At 44.9% G+C, this 22,541-nt stretch overlaps 1 protein-coding gene across 1 annotated transcript; it reads right to left on the bottom strand.

Moving 5' to 3' along the window:
- Positions 1–1,097: 1,097 nt before the first annotated feature.
- LOC121556256 (apolipoprotein L domain-containing protein 1-like) lies at positions 1,098–15,289 on the bottom strand. The gene is given in 4 exon segments (XM_045211791.1): positions 1,098–1,287; positions 1,323–1,745; positions 2,021–2,078; positions 15,253–15,289. Coding segments are annotated over 4 exon segments (708 nt in total).
- Between the last annotated feature and the right edge of the window lie 7,252 nt (positions 15,290–22,541).

Here is a 22,541-nt window from a genome sequence, read left to right on the forward strand (position 1 = left end):
GTACATTTTTATGTTTATTTTAATTGGTAAAAAATATATATGTTTTTATACAAATTCTTTAAATTGACTTACTGAAATCAGTTGAGTTGTCCTTTTAGGTTTCGAAGATGTTGTGTTTCCTCCCAGACGCGTCCCACAGTGAAAGTCTGTTACGGGCGGGTCCTCGTCCTCTTTTAGTGAGACGGGAATTTCCCTTTATGCCTTCCCAAGAATGTGCCACCGGTGTTCCCTCTCAGACCTTCACTGATGGATCATGTCGAGAAGATCAAAACATCCAGTTTGTGACGCCAAAATTGTTGAAAGGTTCACAAACTCAATCCAAGCTTGATGAAAACTCTGACAAGGGCGTTCCCTCTCAGTTATTATATACTGCTACACAAACAAGTCATAATAGCATGATTTACATTATTCATTATTAATGTTGGTTCCTGCACATGACTGACTGACACCTCACGAGGCTTCTTCTCTCTAAGCTAGGACCTTGAAACTGAGATACTCCTTTTGGTTCCCAGAACAATGTTCTGGGCATACTGCCAATTGGTCTGAGGAGGTCACTGTCACCTGCACGAACCAAGATAGCATGAGAGGAAATGCTGTTTACAATTTCAGACAATACAATTTTCCCTCACACAAGTATAAGTCATATGGTCATAGGAGTCATGTCAGGGGATTTTCTGTATTTCCTTTACAATCCAGTAAATGTATACAAGTCCTTTATAAGTAAAAGCTTCACATGCAGCATAGTTGTCAGAAGAGGAAGTTGTCAGAACTGTTTGCTGAATACAATCAGAGTTTGAAACAGCTTTGATCACAAGGTAAAAGTTCAGTTTATTATTTTCATTTGAAGAGGAACAATATAAAAGGAACGTATTAAGTTGGGAAAGTCCTTGTTAGGTGTATGTCCCCAAAAAAACATTTGAAGGAGATCCTGAAAACAAATCCTCAGTTTGACCAGAAGATATTGGACAAGTTGCATTGTGGGAGTTGTAGTTTTTCATATATTACTATTAGTATCATGCAGCTCCTCCCTGATAGCATTCAGCTCCACCAAGCCCTCATGCAGCCACCTGAGCTACCTGCCTAATCATCAAGGCCATCTATTTCTTAAACCCCTTCTTCAACACACGGGAATCCTTAGTAAAGTATTTATCCACTCCCTTGAAGATGCCCCTGAGGGCCACAGTGGCTCCTTCTGTGATGTCTTTGGTCCTCGACACCGGCCTGTCCACCAGGCTGACCATCTGAACGGCCATCCGGACCTCCCAGTCCCCAGAGTAGTGCTGGGTCCTCCCCCCAGAGGAGAGGATGTCCCCTGAGTATACAGCCCCTGGCACACAAACCTTGACATCTTCCCCAACTCTTCCATCCTCACCTCGTAATCCTCCAGAACCACCTCCACTTTCTTCCTGTCCTGCATGTTGTTCACGTTGTTCGAGATGGTTGCAGAGGCCGTCGTGATCCCGCCGGCCGCTACCACGCAGATGCCCACCACCGTGACGAGGAGCGAGGCACCGAAAGTGATGGTAGTGAGGGCCAGGCCGACGATGGCCGCGCCGCCTCGAATGGCTGCAGTGGTGGCGCCGGTGATTTAGCAGATTATGGCCTTCTTGTTGAAGGAGGTGATGTCGGCGGCGAGGGCATGTAGCTTGATGACGTACTGCCAGAGGACCTCGGCACGCTCTGTGAACAACTTGTTGAAGATGCGCAGGCCGGGGTGCACCTTCTCTGCCAGTAGGGTGAACGACCTGGGATAGAGGGGAAAGGGAGGGAGAGGAAACAGATAGGGGGCTAGGAAAGGAAAGGAAGAAAGCGGGAGAACACACACAGAGACAGAGAGAGAGAGAGAGAGAGAGAGAGAGAGAGAGAGAGAGAGAGAGAGAGAGAGAGAGAGAGAGAGAGAGAGAGAGAGAGAGAGACACACAAAGAGAGAGAGAGCGAGAGCAATGAATACCTAACACATTCTGCTATAACAGTTGGCCTGTGTTCTTATCAAATAATTAGTATCTCTAAGAGGATATACTGTGTCTGATCGTCCTTCACCGTCTTGTCTTCATCATCTGATGGCAGCTCATCCCCCTCTTTGAGAGACAAGACAATCACCAGATTACAAAATGTGTGCGTGTGCACGCGCGTGTGTGTGGGTGGGTGTGTGGACACACCATTAATACTGTATAAACACATCTTGGCATTGTATATTAATCTGGACTGTCAAAATGTGACGCAAAAACACACTCGCCTTTGACAGCCGACGGAGGCTATTGCTCTCTCCATCCTTGGATTCTCAAAATCTGTCCTGAACCACAAAATTACACATGGACAATAAGCATTTCCATATAGCTACATACACAATCCCACATACAATAAATCAACATACCACAGTCCTCACCTTTGATCCCCGACGCAGTGTTCTTCTGTCATTATCCTTCAAGTCATTAGCAAATGTCTCCTATAGAATAAAAACATGGTTATTGACTACAGCACTACACTATACTGTATCATATCAACATACAATGGTTTATTTGGCAAATACAGTGGTACGCAGCAATGCGTAAAACACTACAGTGCGGTATAACGGCGCACTGGAGAAAAACAAAGCACACCGGTGAATATCCCGGGGATACAAATATATAAAGCTCCACCGAGCTATCGTCACCTCCACAATAAACAATCACACACAAAGACATGGGGGGCAGAGGGAATATTATACAGGTACTGATGAGGGGATATGAACCAGGTGTGTGTAAAAACAAGACAAAACAAATGGAATGATGAGATGAGGAGCGGCAGTGGCAAGAAGGCCGGTGACGACGAACGCCGAAGCCTGCCCGAACAAGTAGAGGAGGCAGCTTTGGAGGAAGTCGTGACAGGAATGGAGTTTTGGCCTGCCTCACCAGGCGGTAAATTAGTTAGACCAATAAGAAAGAGAGTTCCAAACCTCTCTGCCAATAACAGCTAGTTTTCAGTTTTCTCCTCCCCACTCAAACCAATCCCAGACAGTCCTAGCAAAATATTTGCTTGAGAAATTGTTCTTTGCTAAGAAGCAATTTGTGTTTATTTTTGACCATTTTAATTAAAAACAATCACAGTAAGGTACTTCATTTTCATTCCACTTCAGCAATTTGGACTATTTTGTGTATGTCCATTACATGAAATCCAAATAAAAATCCATTTGAATTATAGGTTTTAATGCAACAAAATAGGAAAAACACCAAGGGGGAATAAATACTTTTGCAAGGCACTCTATGTTGTACTGCAGTTTTGAAGAGAAGGAAGGAGAGTGAAAGTGAGGAGAGTGAAACGTGGTTACAATTTCCAAATCCATTTCTCATCACTTTTAAACAACTAAGGTAAGAAAATGTTGACATTAAAGTAAGAACATTTTTGATTAAGGTTAAAAAAATGTTTAATTATTATGAAATTTGTGTAACCTGGCGTAAGGACAGGGCCACATCACGGTTTCTCCATGGAACCCTGTTGATATGACATATTTAATACAGTATTTGTTCATGTCTTCGATCTCCTGAGCTGTATGGGAGTGAGGAGGAGGAAATTCCATGTATTATTTCTGTCACTGGTGGGTGCCAGAAGGTCTGCGTGCCAAGATAGCTTGGGGGCCACTTGTGCTAATCTTAGACGGAGTACGTGATGGAATATCCTGGCTAGGGTACAACACGATACCATGTCGTGTCACGAATTCAGCCAAGGCTGCCCCGCCTCCTTGCTCGGGCTGGTTTCGGCGTTCATCGTCACCAGATTACTAGCCACTACCGCTCCATTTATCATCACTCCATTTGTCTTGTCTTGTCTTGTCTTGTCAATCACACACACCTGGTACTCATTCCCTCATTAATCTGTGTATTAGTGTTCCCTCTGCCCCCTTGTCCTTTGTGAGTGATTGTTCGTTGTGAGAGGGAGTAGCTCGGTTGAGCGATGGATCGGGTTCTTCAGGTCGTCCAACGCCTGGAGAGAAGAGGAACCGATCTATCGAGACCAGCTGGCCAACCGGATCCAGCCACCTACATCACAGCACCCGGAGGGATCCAGATATCCCGACCTCGGGTGTGCGATGGGACGCCGGCTCTATGTCAGGGATTCCTTCTCCAACTGGAGCTGTACTGCTCCAGTGTCAGGCCGGCGCCATCAGATCGAGAGCAGGTGTCCGTCCTCATTTCCAGCCTCTCGGGGAAAGCCCTGGAGTGGGCCAACACGATTTGGAGAGAAGAAGGAGCCGCGTTGGAGGACTACAGAGTTCGCCCGCCTATTTCGGCGGTTTCGATCACCCGCCCGAGGGTCGAGAGGCGGGTGAGCAGCTGGTCCACTTGAGGCAGGGGACGAGGACAGTACAGGAGTTCGCGCTGGAGTTCCGGATCCTGGCAGCAGGGTCCGGGTGGAACGAGCGGGCCCTGATCGACCAGTTCCGGTGCCATCTATGGGAGGACATCCGACGGGAGCTAGCCTGCCATGACACCAGTTTGTCTTTCCCCGAACTAGTGGACATGGCCATTCGTCTGGATAACCTGCTGGCAACCAAAGGACGTCCTTGAGGAGGTCTGCCCGTTCCCGCCCCGACCGATGCGGATCCAGAGCTCATGGAGCTGGGTGGTACCGCGCACCGAGAGAGCAGAGGACGACAGCGTCAGTGCCACTCGGATGGCACGAAGGGACATTCCACCACACGTTGTCGTCAGCGCTCTTTTGGGTCAGGAGGCGGCCGGCAGGGCACTCTCGCATCACCCCAGGTATTGAGCACCCACTCTTGTTCAGAGCCCTCTGCTAAGCACTGTACTATACCCATATACTTCCCTGATTACATGAGAGTTCCCCAGTGTAAGGTGCTAGTCAATTCAGGCGCAGCTGGGAACTTTATGGACAAAACTTTCGCATGCCGCCAGGGCATTTCATTAGTTCCCCTATCCATTCCACGCCCCATCAGAGCACTTGATAGTCGACCATTAGGGTCCGGGTTGATAAAGGAAGTCACGGTACTAGTCACCATGATCACACAGGAGACGCATTGTGAGCAGGTCACTTTTTCCATCATTGAGTCTCCTGCTTTCCCTGTGGTGTTAGGTAATCCATGGCTAGCACTCCACAACCCCACCATGCGCATTCCCCCCAAATACCATGATCTGGCACAAGTCTTCTCTAAAAATAAAGCGACTAAATGACCATCGGGCGGGGGATTGCGCAATAAACCTTTGGGTAGATGCTGTACCGCCCAGGAGTCATGTGTATCCCCTGTCGCAGGCGGAGACGGAGGCTATGGAGACATACTTCACCGAGTCCCTGCTTTAGGGGTACATACGTCCCTCCACTTCACCCGCCTCCTCAAGTTTATTTTTTGTGAAGAAGAAGGACGGCGGTCTGCGCCCGTGCATTGACTTTCGACCACTGAACAAGGAGACGATTAGATTTAGTTATCCTCTCCCCCTCATTCCGTCAGTGGTTGAGTCATTTCATGGAGCGCGCTTCTTCACTAAATTAGATCTCAGGAGTGCGTACAACCTAGTGCGTATCCGAGAGGGAAATTAGTGGAGGACAGCATTCAGCACAACCACGGGGCATTATGAATACCTGGTGATGCCCTATGGTTTGATGAATGCTCCCTCAGTCTTCCAGTACTTTGTGAATGATGTGTTTCGGGACATGCTTGGTCACGGTGTAGTGGTCTACATCGACGACATCTTGGTGTATTCCGCTACGCGCGCCGAGCATGTGTCCCTGGTTCGCAAAGTACTGGCCCGACTGTTGGAAAATGACCTTTATGCTAAGGCAGAAAAGTGTACGTTTTTCCAGCAGTCCGTCTCCTTCCTCGGATACCGCATTTCTACCACAGGTGTGGAGATGGAGGGCGACCGCATTGCAGCCGTGCGTGATTGGCTGACTCCAACCACGGTAAAGGAGGTGCAGCGCTTCCTTGGCTTCGCCAGCTATTATTGAAGATTTATTGAAGCTCCCATTACATCTCTGTTGAAGGGTGGGCCGTCCCAGCTCCACTGGTCTGTTGAGGCTGACAGGGCCTTCAGTAGCCTGAGGGAACTGTTCACCTCGGCCCCGCTACTGGCCCACCCCGATCCATCACTACCATTCGTTGTGGAGGTGGATGCGTCCGAGGTTGGGATGGGAGCAGTCCTGTCTCAACGCTCGGGCACACCACCCAAGCTCCGCCCCTGTGCCTTCTTCTCAAAGAAGCTCAGCGGAGCAGAACTACGGCGTTGGTGATCGGGAGCTGTTGTCCAAGCTCTGACAGTGTGGCGACATTGGCTCGAGGGGGCGAAACACCCATTCCTTGTCTGGACGGACCACCATAACCTGGAGTACATCCGGGCAGCGAGGAGGCTGAACCCTCACCAGGCCAGGTGGGCCCTCTTCTTCACCCGGTTTGATTTCAAACTGTCATACATTCCGGGTACGAAGAACGTGAAGGCAGACACACTGTCCCGGCTGTATGATACAGAGGAGAGGCCCAGAGACAATACCCCCATACTGCCAGACTCCTGCATTGTGGCGCCGGTAGTATGGGCGATGGACATAGCGCAGGCATTATGAACAGATCCATCTCCACCACAGTGTCCAGCTGGGATGCAGTACGTGCCTGCGCTTATCCATTTACATTACATTTTAGTCATTTAGCAGACGCTCTTATCCAGAGCGACTTACAGTTAGTGAGTGCATACATTATTTTTATACTGGCCCCCCTTGGGAAACGAACCCACAACCCTGGCGTTGCAAACGCCATGCTCTACCAACCGAGCTACATCCCTGCCGGCCATTCCCTCCCCTACCCTGGACGACGCTTGGTCAATTGTGCGCCGCCCCATGGGTCTCCCGGTCGCGGCCGGCTACGATAGAGCCTGGATTCGAACCAGGATCTCTAGTGGCACAGCTAACACTGCGATGCAGTGCCTTAGACCACTGCGCCACTCGGGAGACAAGTGTGTGCCCGTGATCCTCTGATCTACTGGGCACACACGTCACCCTCCTCTGGTCACCCAGGTATCGGTCATACAGTGCGATGCCTGACCGAAAACTACTGGCGGCCTACCTTGGCTAAGGACGTGAGGGTATATGTTTCCTCCTGCTCAGTGTGCGCCCAGAGTAAGGCACCCAGGCACCTCCCAGCGGGTAAGTTAAAACCTTTACCAGTTCCACAACGACCATGGTCTCATTTGAGTGTCGATTTTTTTACTGATCTGCCTCTCTCTCAAGGGAACACCACCATCCTGGTCGTTGTGGACCGCTTTTCGAAGGCCTGCCGCCTCCTTCCTCTGTCCAGTCTCCCCACGGCTCTGCAAACGGCGGAGGCCCTGTTTACACACGTCTTCCGGCACTACGGGATACCAGAGGATATCTGACCCAGGTTCACATCAAAAGTCTGGAAGGCGTTCATGGAACGTCTGGGAGTCTCGGTCAGCCTGACCTCTGGGTTCCACCCTGAGAGTAATGGGCAGGTGGAACAGGTTAATCAGGATATGGGTAGATTCCTGAGGTCTTATTGCCAGGACCGGCCAGGGGAGTGGTCGGTGTTCCTGCCATGGGCAGAATATGCCCAGAACTCTCTCCGCCACTCCTCTACGAACCTAACGCCATTTCAGTGTGTTTTAGGTTATCAACCGGTTTTGGCACCATGGCACCAGAGCCAGACCGAAGCTCCTGCGGTGGATGACTGGTTTCGGCGCGCGGAGGAGACGTGGAACGCTACCCATGTTCACCTCCAACGCGCCGTGCGTCGTCAGAAGGCCAATGCTGACCGTCACCGCAGTGAGGCCACCGTCTTTGTACCGGGGGATTGGGTCTGGCTCTCGACCCGGAATCTGCCACTCCACCTGCCCTGCCGGAAGCTGAGCCCACGGTTTGTAGGGCCGTTCAAAGTCCTGAGGAGAATCAACAAGGTCACATATAGGTTATTACTCCCACCTGATTACCGTATTAACCCCTTGTTTCATGTGTCTCTCCTCAGGCCGTTGGTGGCTGGTCCGCTCCAGGAGTCTGAGGTGCAGGAGGTCCCTCCACCTCCTTTGGACATCGAGGGGGCGCTGGCGTACTCTGTCTGGTCCATCCTGGATTCGAGGCGCCGGGTGGGGGGCCTTCAGTACCTCGTGGAGTGGAAAGGGTACGGTCCGGAGGAACGGTGCTGGGTCCCGGTGAGGGATATCCTCGATCCCTCTCTGCTGAGGGACTTCCATCATCGCCATCCGGCTTGCCCTGCTCCGCGTCTTCCTGGCCGTCCCCGAGGTCGGTGTCGGTGCGCTGCTGGAGCTGCGTGTCAAATAATAATAAATAAATAATTGGTCATTTAGCAGACGCTCTTATCCAGAGCGACTTACAGGAGCAATTAGGGTTAAGTGCCTTGCTCAAGGGCACATAGACCGATTTTTCACCTAGTCGGCTCGGGGATTAGAACCAGCGACCTTTCGGTTACTGGCACAACGCTCTTAAGGGGGGCTACTGTCACGAATTCAGCCGAGGCTGCCCCTCCTCCTTGCTTGGGCAGGTTTCGGCATTCGTCGTCACCGGCTTACTAGCCACTACCGCTCCATTTATCATCACTCCATTTGTATTGTCTTGTCTTGTCAATCACACACACCTGGTACTCATTCCCTCATTAGTCTGTGTATAAATGTTCCCTCTGCCCCCTTGTCCTTTGTGAGTGATTGTTCGTTGTGAGAGTGAGTAGCTCGGTTGAGCTACTCTTTACTTGTATGCAGCCAAGGTTGATTTTCCCTTGTGCTAGTTTCGTTCTGTCGCTATATGCGCTACATTATTGTACACTGAATAAACTCTTGATTTCTGTGTTTTACCTCCTGCGCCTGACTCCGTCATTCACACCTCATCACATGTAGGGGGATCCCATTGTAGGTGATGAGTGACACTCAATAATGGTTGGCAACTGTTGGATGGAATTAGCTTGCAAAGCTTTATATAAATGGAGAGATTTTGTATGCCTATCATTCAGATGACAATAGGCTACGCCCGTACCGCTTGTCATGGAAATCCAGTACTGTAATAATAAATAACTATGAACCAACTCTCCATCTAAGTGTTTAACTATTCTCTTACATCCTGAAGTACTCGAAACCAGAGAAACTTGTCATAACACCTGTTTTGGACAGTTTTACATTTACACTTACATTTAATTTAGCAGATGCTTATATCCAGAGAGACTTACAGTTAATGCCTCCATTTTAAGATAACTTTTGGTGAGACAACCACATGTCATAGTAAGTACATGTTCCCCCAATCAGGGTTGGGGAGTAAGGGATTGCAACTGCAACAGGTAATCCATTACATTACTAGCAAAACATATTGCAATCAGATGAAAAAGCTAATTACTTATAGGATTACTTTTAAATGTATTTAACACCTTTATTTTTTCTCAATGAGATTCAAATCAGCAATGAAAAGAGTTGCAATTTTAAGTTTGTTCAGTCTGAGCGAGTCTGAGCACATCATAGATCAGATCACTATGATGACACACCAAATGTTTTTGATGGATCACGGGAAAAGGGCAAGAAAAGGCTTTTGTAAGCTACAGTCCAAGCTATGTCTTCCAATGGTTGTTTGGCTATTTCCAAGTTCCATTCTTGAATTGGAATGACTGGAAATCTGACAGACTTTGGTTTTTAATTTAGAGATATAGCCTAATTGTATTATTATCTGTAGTAGAAAGCAATGGTTTAGAAGAAGCCTACATAACCAACTCATACAGTAAAATGCAACATCCATTTATGGCCAGTTTTGTAAATTAACATTTATTTATCCTGCAATACATTTCGTTCAATTGGTAATATACATTTTGTATTCTTCTAAAAGGGAAAGTAATCTAAAAGTAACTGAAAGTAATCTGATTACGTTACTGATTTGGGGTAATCCAAAAGTTACATTATTGATTACAATCGGACAGGTAACTAGTAACTGTAATGGATTACATTTAGAAAGTAACCCAACCCTGCCCCAAATAAAGTAGTTATCAGCAAAGTCAGTGCTAGTAGGAAAAGATAAGTGAGAGTGTTATTCTGTTTTTATTATTTTCTTAATCATCTTAGATCACTTGAAGCTATCCTCAGACAAACCTCTAGATATGGAACCAACACTTTACAGGTTGCTTTTATATTTTTGTTCAGTATACAGTGGGGGAAAAAAGTATTTAGTCAGCCACCAATTGTGCATGTTCTCCCACTTAAAAAGATGAGAGAGGCCTGTAATTTTCATCATAGGTACACGTCAACTATGACAGACAAATTGAGATTTTTTTTCTTCCAGAAAATCACATTGTAGGATTTTTAATGAATTTATTTGCAAATTATGGTGGAAAATAAGTATTTGGTCACCTACAAACAAGCAAGATTTCTGGCTCTCACAGACCTGTAACTTCTTCTTTAAGAGGCTCCTCTGTCCTCCACTCGTTACCTGTATTAATGGCACCTGTTTGAACTTGTTATCAGTATAAAAGACACCTGTCCACAACCTCAAACACACTCCAAACTCCACTATGGCCAAGACCAAAGAGCTGTCAAAGGACACCAGAAACAAAATTGTAGACCTGCACCAGGCTGGGAAGACTGAATCCGCAATAGGTAAGCAGCTTGGTTTGAAGAAATCAACTGTGGGAGCAATTATTAGGAAATGGAAGACATACAAGACCACTGATAATCTCCCTCGATCTGGGGCTCCACGCAAGATCTCACCCCGTGGGGTCAAAATGATCACAAGAACGGTGAGCAAAAATCCCAGAACCACACGGGGGGACCTAGTGAATGACCTGCAGAGAGCTGGGACCAAAGTAACAAAGCCTACCATCAGTAACACACTACGCCGCCAGGGACTCAAATCCTGCAGTGCCAGACGTGTCCCCCTGCTTAAGCCAGTACATGTCCAGGCCCATCTGAAGTTTGCTAGAGTGCATTTGGATGATCCAGAAGAGGATTGGGAGAATGTCATATGGTCAGATGAAACCAAAATATAACTTTTTGGTAAAAACTCAACTTGTCGTGTTTGGAGGACAAAGAATGCTGAGTTGCATCCAAAGAACACCATACCTACTGTGAAGCATGGGGGTGGAAACATCATGCTTTGTGGCCTTTTTTCTGCAACGGGACCAGGACGACTGATCCGTGTAAAGGAAAGAATGAATGGGGCCATGTATCGTGAGATTTTGAGTGAAAACCTCCTTCCATCAGCAAGGGCATTGAAGATGAAACGTGGCTGGGTCTTTCAGCATGACAATGAGCCCAAACACACTGCCCGGGCAACGAAGGAGTGGCTTCGTAAGAAGCATTTCAAGGTCCTGGATTGGCCTAGCCAGTCTCCAGATCTCAACCCCATAGAAAATCTTTGGAGGGAGTTGAAAGTCCGTGTTGCCCATCGACAGCCCCAAAACATCACTGCTCTAGAGGAGATCTGCATGGAGGAATGGGCCAAAATACCAGCAACAGTGTGTGAAAACCTTGTGAAGACTTACAGAAAACATTTGACCTGTGTCATTGCCAACAAAGGGTATATAACAAAGTATTGAGAAACTTTTGTTATTGACCAAATACTTATTTTCCACCATAATTTGCAAATAAATTCATTAAAAATCATACAATGTGATTTTCTGGAATTTTTTTTCTCATTTTGTCTGTCATAGTTGACGTGTACCTATGATGAAAATTACAGGCCCCTCTCATCTTTTTAAGTGGGAGAACTTGCACAATTGGTGGCTGACTAAATACTTTTTTTCCCCACTGTAAGTAAGCCGCACATATAGGCCGACAAATACATTATAAATAGCTACATTTTGATAACACTTAGGTCCACTAATATTATCCTGTCTAATGATTCATTCTTGTGTTCTATCTGTTCTACTTACTATAGTATTCTATAGTATTCTGTAGTAAACTGTAGTATACTATACTACACTCTGTACTATCCCTCTATCATGTAGTGCTTACTACATCATTTTGTAGTATACTGTAGAATACTATACTACACACGGTATTAATATGCTAATACCTAATTTACATATGTCCATCCCCTCCCCCATATCCTAATTTGTGCGGCCATGAGTTACCTACAGGTTATAGAAAAGAGCAGAAGCGCTGAACCTAGCTGTTCATACCCCATTTCTTCCTACTTACAGGCTCTTTTAGAATTAGTCCAGTATGTTTCCTCAAGGAAAACCCAAACAAGATCAAATATAATTAAAAATAATAATTAAACAATAGATAATAAAACAAAATCACTATTAGTAAATACTACAGTATATTAAAGTAATGTCTTTAAAAACAATACGGTAAATACTACAGTATACTACAGTCATATCTGCAAAAAAACACAACAGTAAATAGTACAGTATGTAAATATGGTAATACTACTACAGTATAATATAGTATTTTTTCATGTGGGAAGGCTTCAATTTGATCACGGGTTGTTGACAATGCAGATTTTAAAGGCAATGTTACCAAGTTCGGGGGGATTGCATTCACGGTAAAATGATGCCGATATCGGCTCAGTCGGAATTTACCTTTAAATGGCGCATTGTATACAAGCGCGATCCGATTTGAATCGGGCCCCAAGTTTCTTCCTGGTATACCATACAACAGATTATCATTATATTTTATGACATGACTACAAATATTCCTGGACTATAGATACAAATAATAATAATAACAATATTTTAAATAAATAAATAAATTCCCCACCTTTGTAAATAGAGATTTAGGTGTAATAAAGTAGCCTGGCAGTTTAAAGCGTTGGGACCTTAACCGAAAGATTGCTTGTCGAATCCCCGAGACGACTACGTGAAAAATCTGTCGATATGCCCTTGAGCAAGGCACGTAATCCTAATTGCTCTGGATAAGAGTGTATGCTAAAATTTTCATATATATTTTTGGACAGTGAAGCTAAAAATTTAAATGTGTCACTATACTACAGCATTTTGGATTTCAGATAAAAATGTTTTATATGAGGTGACCATACAGAATGTCACCTTTTTATTTGAGGGTATTTTCATACATATCTGTTTTACCATTTAGAAATTATACATTTTATGTGTCTCTGGTCCCATATTCCTAGCACGCAATGACTACATCAAGCTTGTGACTTTACAAACTTGTTGGATGCATTTGCAGTTTGTTTTGGTTGTGTTTCGGATAATTTTGTGTCCAATAGAAATGAATGGTAAATAATGAATTGTGTAATTTGGGAGTCACTTTTATTGTAAATAATAATATTAAATGTTTCTGAACAATTCTACATTAAATGTGGTTTTGCCATGATAATCATGAATCAATGGTGAATAATGATGATTAAGAAAGTTACAGAGGAAAAAATATCATACCATCAAGATATGCTATCCTCCCCTGTTATTGGTAATTATGAGAGGTTACCTTTGTTCCTCTGTAACTTCCTCACGCATCATTATTCACAAGCAAAACAAACTGCAAATGCATCCAACAAGTTTGTAGAGCCACAAGCTTGATGTAGTCAAACGTTTGACTACTTTAATACACTACACTGAGTGTATAAAACATTAGGTACACCTTCCTAATATTGAGTTGCACCCCCTTTTGTCCTCAGAACAGACTCAATTTCGTCGGGGCATGGACTCTACAAGGTGTCGAAAGCGTTCAACAGAGATTCTGGCCCATGTTCACTCCAATGCTTCCAACAGTTGTGTCAAGTTGGCTGGATGTCCTTTGGGTGGTGGACCATTCTTGATACACACGGGAAACTGCTGAGCATGAAAAACCCAGCAGCATGCAGTTCTTGACAAAAACCGGTGTGCCTGGCACCTACTATCATACCCCGTTCAAGGGACTTAAAAATCCTTCTTTAACCTGTCTCCTCCCTTTCATCTACACTGATTGAAGTGGATTTAACAAGTTACATCAATAAGGGATCATAGCTTTCAACTAGATTCACCTGGTCAGTCTATGTCATGGAAAGAGCAGGTGTTCATAATGTTTTGTACACTCAGTGTATAAGTGAATTTGTCCAAATACTTATGACACCTTCAAAAGGGGGACTAGAAAACATAAAGTGCATTCATTTGTAATCGGTAAAAATGATATGTATGAAAAGACCCTCAAATAAAAGATGACATTCTGTACTGTCGCCTCATACTGTATAAAACATTTGATCTCAAATATAGTGCCAAATTAAACATTGTAGCTTTACTGTCCAAATAAATATGAACGTGAGTGTATGTGAACGCATAACTGAAACTTGGTTAAATTAACATGTTTTTCAACACTAACTGAGATCAGTTAACTAACCGTTAGTTAGTTAAGTAACTGGTAAATTAGGTATTAAATGAGAAACGTTACATTTTGGGTGGGTAGTGGGTTTGTGTTTTTCCTCTGGATAACACTGTCTGACAAATATAATTTTTTCCAGTGTCAAATGAACTAGGAAACCTCAAGCATGACATCAAATCGTTCAAGAACCTATTTGAAGGAGAGAAAACACATTTACAAGCAAGTGCAAAATACTTTAAACAGAAAGCTGCTGATATAAGAGTATGCAGGACAAAGCTGCCATAGCCACGATTATTTGGGTAGTTGCCACAGCGGGAACGGGTCTAGCTATCTGTACTGGGGGGCGCCTCCCTGCTCCTTCCAGGGTTGTTGGCAATTGGTGGATCCACTATCGTTGTTTCTAACGTCTTAAAGATGATGTTAGAGAACGATGGCCAAGTGAAAATTAAGAATAGTGCAGAACAATTCAATAAAAGTATTAAACCAATTGTTGAATGCCTGGAAAAAATCCAAACAAATGTTAAAACATTAGAGGAACTGTCCTCCTGTCAAGATCGTCGTAAAGAGTGGACCAAGGCGCAGCGTGATATGAGTACATACTTTAATAGTACTTAGCAACACGACACAATACAACAACAAAATAACAAAACGGTCCTCGGTCAATAACACAAACCTACACGGAACAAGATCCCACGAATAACAAGTGCACACAAGGCTGCCTAAGTATGGTTCCCAATCAGAGACAACAAGCAACAGCTGATTCTCCCCGGCCAACACAGAAACACATAACCTAGAACAGACCATAGAAAAACGAAACATAGACTCTACACAACGAAACTAACACCCTGGCTCAACATACAAGAGTCCCCAGAGCCAGGGCGTGACACCTCCAGCACATCCATGGTAGCTGCAGGTCTGAGTACAGCAGCAGAAGTAACCAGTCTGCTGAAGCAAGTGGCTGAACTGTGCAAAAACATTAGGCTTGATACAGTACAATTGGAAGTGGTGTTACTTGACATCATCCGTCTTTTAGACTTGATCTTGGCCATCTTCGAGGTCCGTAGGGACGAGGCTCTTGAAAAGGAGTTCTTTGATAAGATCATGGAATCAGCTCAATTGTGTCAGCAAACTATAGATGGCTTTGAAACGTTGACAGGAGAATTTAACAAAGTGTCAGATTTCTTACAACCTTTCTGAAAACAATCAGGTCGTACACTGTGCCATGATAGATCTGAGACTGAAGAAAACTGCTCCGTTTTACCAATGCTGTGATGCATAACAAGTCTGTATATGATGCACAGGTGGTCAAACCTCTACTATAATGGTAGATATAGAAGAGAAATTGGAAACTAAGTTAGTTTGTCTATGTCTACTCAGTGCTCCATAGTATAAATCAATGTCATTTTTTATTTTATTTTGGGGGGGAGATGACATCCATGTCTATTCTCTTTTGTGAAATGTTCATGTCACATTTCAAGTGAACTATTCATTTGACATTGTTGTTAAATTAATTTAAGTGTATGAAAAAAAGTAGTAGGAGAGATGGAGGGTGTAGTAGGAGAGATGGAGGTTGTAGTAAGAGAGGTGGAGGTTGTAGTAGGAGAGGTGGAGGTTGTAGTAGGAGAGGTGGAGGTTGTAGTAAGAGAGGTGGAGGTTGTAGTAGGAGAGGTGGAGGTTGTAGTAAGAGAGGTGGAGGTTGTAGTAAGAGAGGTGGAGGTTGTAGTAGGAGAGGTGGAGGTTGTAGTAGGAGAGGTGGAGGTTGTAGTAAGAGAGGTGGAGGTTGTAGTAAGAGAGGTGGAGGTTGTAGTAAGAGAGGTGGAGGTTGTAGTAGGAGAGGTGGAGGTTGTAGTAGGAGAGGTGGAGGTTGTAGTAAGAGAGGTGGAGGTTGTAGTAAGAGAGGTGGAGGTTGTAGTAAGAGAGGTGGAGGTTGTAGTAGGAGAGATGGAGGTTGTAGTAGTGGTGGTTTTCTTTTTACTGTTGTATGCTCACCAGTAGAGTAGAAAGATTATGAAAACAGTCAAGCGCTCCATCTTGAAAAGTGACAGAAAATACAATAAGTATTCCTATAGTGCCTATAACAATGTTATGAATGTCATTTGAACATGTTTTGTATGCACAGACCTGAGTAAATGTGTGTATGTATTCTAAGTCTCCAAAGGTTTCATGTATTGTTAGGTTTGCAACAATAAATTCCAGGTTTTCCAGAATCATGGTTGAATTCCCAGAAAAAGGAGGAATAAACACGAAATCTGGAATCTTCCAGCCAGGAGTTCTGGAATATCTGGGAATTTTGGGAAAGTTACCAGATTTCCGCCTCGGAGTTCGCCCTGGAGTTCCGGACCATCATGTCCTCCATTGTATGGAACGAGTCGGCTCTGGTCACTGTGTTCCGCAGCGGACTGCAGGAGGAGGTACAGCTGGAGTTAGCCTACCATGATGACAACCTGTCACTCGACCAGCTCATCAGCATGGCGATCCGGTTGGACAATCTACTGTGGTCCAGACGAAGACTTGCGCGGAATCCGGAGGCCCTGGCCACACCTGCTCCGTGGCCAGAGCCGATGGAGGTGGGCTCTGCACGTTTGCACGAGGCAGAGTGTAAGAGAAGGAGGAATCTGGGACTCTGCTCCTATGGTGGAGAAAGGGGTCATTTCTCCCCGACGTGCCCTTTATCGACTAATAAACGAGGAGGTGACAAGCCAGGGAATTCCCCTACTCCAACCCAGGCAGAGGAGAGGCAGGAAGAGGAGACCCCCATCATCCCTCCGTTCCGTATCATCGCGCCAGTGGTGTGGGATGTGGACGCCGACATACGGCAGGCCCTGCAAACACCTCAAACTGCGGGACAGCCTCCTTTCCTGGGCGCACACACCGCCTGTGTCGGGTCATTCTGGGATAGGCCGTACCATCGCCTGCCTGACTGAGAAGTACTGGTGGTCCACCTTGGCTAGGGACATCCAGGTTTACATCTCTTCCTGCTCCATCTGTGCCCAGTCTAAGACACCCAGACACCTCCCTTATGGAAAGCTCCTTCCCCTGCCGGTTCCACAACGACCCTGCTCTCACCTCTCGGTGGACTTTGTCACTGACCTTCCCCCCTCCCAGGGGAACACCACCGTTCTCGTCGTTGTAGACTGGTTTTCCAAAGCTTGTCACCTCCTTCCTCTGCCTGGGCTCCTGTCGGCCATGCAAACCGAGGAGGCTCTTTTTACGCATGTCTTCCAGCACTATGGGATCCCGGAGGACATTGTGTCAGACCGTGGTCCTCAGTTCACCTCACGCATATGGAAAGCGTTCATTGAACGCCTGGGGGTCACGGTCAGTCTCACCCCGGGTATCGTCCTCAAGCTAATGGGCAGGTGGAGAGGGTCAATCAGGAGTGGGCAGGTTCCTGAGGTGTTACTATCAGGATCGGCCGGGAGAGTGGGCAGATTTTCTACCTTGGATTGAGTACACACAGAATTCCCTCTGCCCCTCCTCCACTAACCTCACTCCTTTCCAGTGTGTGTTGGGGTATCAGCCGGCCCTGGCACCTTGGCATCCGAACCAGACAGAGGCCTCTGCGCTGGACGAGTGGTTTCGGCGCACTGAGGAGATCTGGAATGCTACGCACACCCGTCTCCAGCGGGGTGTGCGTCGGCACAAGGAACAGGCCGACTGCCACCGCAGTGAGGCGCCTGTTTTTTCTCCAGGCGATTGGGTCTGGCTCTCCACCCAGAACCTGCTCCTCTGCTTGCCCAGCCGGAAGCTGAGCCCGCGGTTTGTTGGGCTGTTTAAAGTCCTGAGGAGGGTTAATGAGGTAACGTACCGTTTGCAACTCCCTGCTGATTACAGCATTAATCCGACTTTTCATGTTTCTCTCCTCAGGCCAGTGGTAACTGGTCCCCTCGCTGAGGCTGTACCCATGAAGTCCTGGAATCGAGGCGTCGGTCGGGGCGTCTCCAGTACCTCATCGACTGGGAGGGGGTACGGCCCAGAGGAGCATTGCTGGGTTCCTGCGGTGAACATCCTGGATGCTTCGCTGACCGACCCGCACCGCGTCCCTGTGGTCGTCCCCTTAGGCCGTTGTCATCCCACTGCACGTCGGGGGGGGGGGGGAGTGTCACGGAACCCCCCGGTACTGCTGCTCATTCCGTTCACCAGTTCCAGAGGTCTACGTTACCGGCTTTCTAGGCGTAACTGACATGGATCATTACCACCAACCCCGGACTGTCTTGTCCCATTACGCACACCTGGTTCCCGTTCCCCCTGATTAGTATGTGTATATATGTGCCCTCTGTTCCCCCATTGTCCTTGTCGATTATTGTCCCATGTCCATTGGTCTCGTGAGTACCATGTATTGTGCTCTTGGTATTACGGGTCTCGTCCCGTGTATTGTTTAGAGGTTTACACCTCTCTCTTTGTTTGGGTTACATCCCTGTGTAATATATATACGTGTTTGTTTTGGGCTTCGTCCCCGTCGTTGTTCATGACGTAACTTGTGTTGGGTGGAGAAAATAAAACCCCTATTACGTATTCCTGCGCCTGTCTTCAAATCCTTATTCAACGTGACAGGTGCAGATCTATGTTGTACTTGTTGGTTCTTACCTCCGACATGAGATGTTCCCAGACTTCCCACAGAGCAGTTATGTCCTTTTCAAAATCTTGATGTGTATCCTCTTACTACCTTTCCGAGGTTCTTCTGGTGTCAAACATGGTTATTTTTGTCTATTCCTTGTCACTTTTTGATCAATAACTTGAATGATCAGATGATATCATCCAGTGAAATGGCTAATGCTGCCCTCAGGCTCTTCTGTGGGACTCACTATAATATGGGTGTCAATGTTGACATGGTATTATAACAGGGATGTAATGTGAATGGTGGATTTAGGTGATTGTCCTGACCAGTTATAGTAACCAGGAGTTGTGTTCATTAGGCACCAAATGGAAGAAAACAAACTGAAAAGGCCATCTTCGTTTTCTGTTGAAAAAAAAACTTTTCAAAATGTCTTCCGTCGAGTACCCGAATGAACATGACCTTGGTTTCACACAAACAGAGAACTGTATTTGGGAGTACTAAGTAATAACAGGTTATACAGAGAGAGGAGTTGGGTTTCTCTTGCTATGCCAGGAAGTACTATTGTTCTCTGTATGGGAAATGCAGCGTGTGGTGTGTTGTGTCGGTTAGCAACGAGGTGAACCACGGCAACAGAACAAGTATATGGATAAGTACAACAGAAGAGGCCTGATTGGTCGTCCTCATTCTCAAACATAAACATAACCTACACACAATAGACATTCATACACACTTTTGTATAAGCAATTCCCATTCTCCTCTCTGACGTAAACTCACTCCAATGTCATTTTGAATACCACAAATGTTCACTAATAAAGAAAAAAACAGTCAAGATTTCTTCTTATCTTTTCTTACTACTCATTTATTTTTTTAGGTTGTTAATTTTATTACACAGACAAATTAGCCACACAAGTAAATTTGATTTTATTCTGTTATTCTTTCACTTTGTTATGTTAATTATTTATATATTTCTCTATTTGTTTAGTGCTGTTGCTAAAAAAGTTACACAAGAACTAACACACTGTTTTCTAACTTGTGAGCACACTGAGGCGGTAAACTAACACTTCAGATAGTAAAACTAAGTTGTCAACAATTTTACATTTACTTCACAGACGCTCTTATCCAGAGCGACTTACAGTCAGCGAGTGCATACATTTTCATACTGGCCCCCTGTGGGAATCGAACCACCAACCCTGGCGTTGCAAACACCATGCTCTACCAACTGAGCTACACGGGGCAATAAAAGAGGAATATAAAAGAGTATGATTGAAGGAAAAATTTGAGTAAAAACAAAAAAGAAGAAATTGGCTAGTGTACATTCACACAACCCTAGCCCACTCAACCCAAACAGTAAGCCCCTCTTTAGACCTGTAGCTAGAGGGGAATTTCACTCCAGAGCATGCAGGTACATGTATGTATGTCGTCATAAAGCCTCTAGGATAAACACAGTGACCTCTGCTGGTCGAGTCTGGGATAGCCAGCAGCATTGGAAACACTTGTTACTGATTTACTATTATTGTAATCAAATACTGAGGAAGTGAAATTGTACTGTATACAAGTATAATTTCAATAACGCAGCCACATCCCGAGTCCCCGGTTCCGACACATTCAGAAATCAAAAGATGGTTTAGTATGTAGTTTATAAGCTCTTACGAAGGCCTGGAGAACAATAAAGTCTTTTCAATGAGAAAACAGATATACACTTTGGTGAAAAAATTAAAATGTCTAAATACTTCTGTTTTCAAACATGTAGCCTACGATCAACACTCGTGATCATTTTAAGGAGAGCAAAAACGGCTTAGCCTACATTTGAACACAACCGCAGAAGCTTTGCTATTCAGCATCTTCCCAATTAAGTAGCCTCTTTTTATTGTTTGGCTACTTGAAGAGAGCTAGGGCCTTGCCTATCACTCACAGCCCACTTCTTCCAATGCATTGTGGAAAAGTGTGCATCGACTTCTACTAGATGAAGAGCCGAAATGAGTATAACATCCTGGTATTTAAACCATAATCAATTTTTTTGAAATGTTGCATAATATAAAACATTCATTCTATTTTCGCATACTGAGAATACCTGATACGTGATTGTGTTGTTTCCCACTATTCATTGATTTTGATAGCACATCCCTATATCTAATTGACCAGCTGTTGACAAAGCCGAAATGACTATGACATCTGCGCATTTAAAGTATACTAGATTTTCTAAATGTCGCAGGAGACTCGTCTGAAGTTGGTAGAGCTAATCTACCTGCTTCTGTCTGTAGCGTCCGAACCGTTTGAGATACAGTTTTGGCCTGCTTGGTGACCTCACCAGACAGTAAATTAGTTAGACCAATAAGAAAGAGAGTTCAAAGAATCTCTGCCAATAAAAGCTAGTTTTCAGTTTTCCCCTCCCTACTCAGACCACTCCCAGACAGTCCTAGCAAAATTCTTACTTCAGAAATACCTCTTTGCTAACAAACTATTTTTGTTAATTTTTTTACCATTTTAGTTGAAAACAATCACATTAAGGTACTTCATTTTTACCCAGAAATTATTTGATATTGAGATAAAAACCGCTGCATTGGAACTTCAACTGACAGTTAGTTTGTTAGTTAGTTAAGTAGTTAATTAGTTAGTTAACAAACTAACAAACTAACCAGTAAATGTAGCTCAGTTGGTAGAGCATGGCGTTTGCAACGCCAGGGTTGTGGGTTCGATTCCCAAGGGGGGCCAGTAGGTAAAATGTATGCACTCACTAACTGTAAGTCGCTCTGGATAAGAGCGTCTGCTAAATGACTGAAATGAGGTAGTAAAGGACAAACGTTAATTTAGGCATCAAAGGGGTTTGTGTATTAATTAATATGGGGAAAAAAACTAGCTAAGTGGCTAATGTTAGCTAGGCTAGGGGTTAGGGTTAAGTTTAGGAGTTGGGTTAAATGGTTAGGGTTTGGGTTAGGGGAGGGTTAGTTAACATCCTAAGTATACTGAACAAAAATATTAATACAACATGTAAAGTGTTGGTCTGATGTTTCATTAGCTGAAATAAAAGATCACAGAAATGTTCCATACACACAAAAAGCTTATTTCTCTCAAATGTTCTGCAGACATTTGTTTACATCCATGTTAGTGAGCATTTCTCCTTTGCCAAGATAATCCATCCACCTGACAGGTGTGGCATATCAAGAATTGATTAAACAGCATGATCATTACACAAGTGCACCTTGTGCTAGGGACAATAAAAGGCCACTCTAAAATGTGCAGTTTTGTCACACAACACAATGCCACAGATGTCTCAAGTTTTGAGGGAGCGTGCAATTGGCATGCTGACTGCAGGAATGTCCACCAGAGCTCTTTCCAGAGAATGGAATGGCTCCCAAGTGGGTGGGCCTACGCCCTCCCAGGCCCACCCATGGCCATGCCCCTGCCCACTCATCTGAAATCCATTGATTAGGGCCTAATGAATTTCTTTCAATTGACTGATTTCCTTGTATGAACTGTAACTCAGTAAAATCGTTGAAATTGTTGCATGTTGCGTTTATATTTTTGTTCAGTATAGTTGCAAAGTAGATAAAAAGTATTAAGTAGTTCAAAAGTTGCTAATTCCACAAAATGTGGAAAAAGTCAAGGGGTCTGAAAAATATCCAAATACACTGTACTACAGTATTTGGTGGTACTGTCCCTCTGTGGTGTTATGGGGTACTACAGTATTTGGTGTTACTGTCCCTCTGTGGTGTTATGGGGTACTACAGTATTTGGTGGCGCTG

The sequence above is a fragment of the Coregonus clupeaformis genome, chromosome 39, assembly GCF_020615455.1.
Source record: "Coregonus clupeaformis isolate EN_2021a chromosome 39, ASM2061545v1, whole genome shotgun sequence".
Lineage (NCBI taxonomy): Eukaryota > Metazoa > Chordata > Actinopteri > Salmoniformes > Salmonidae > Coregonus > Coregonus clupeaformis.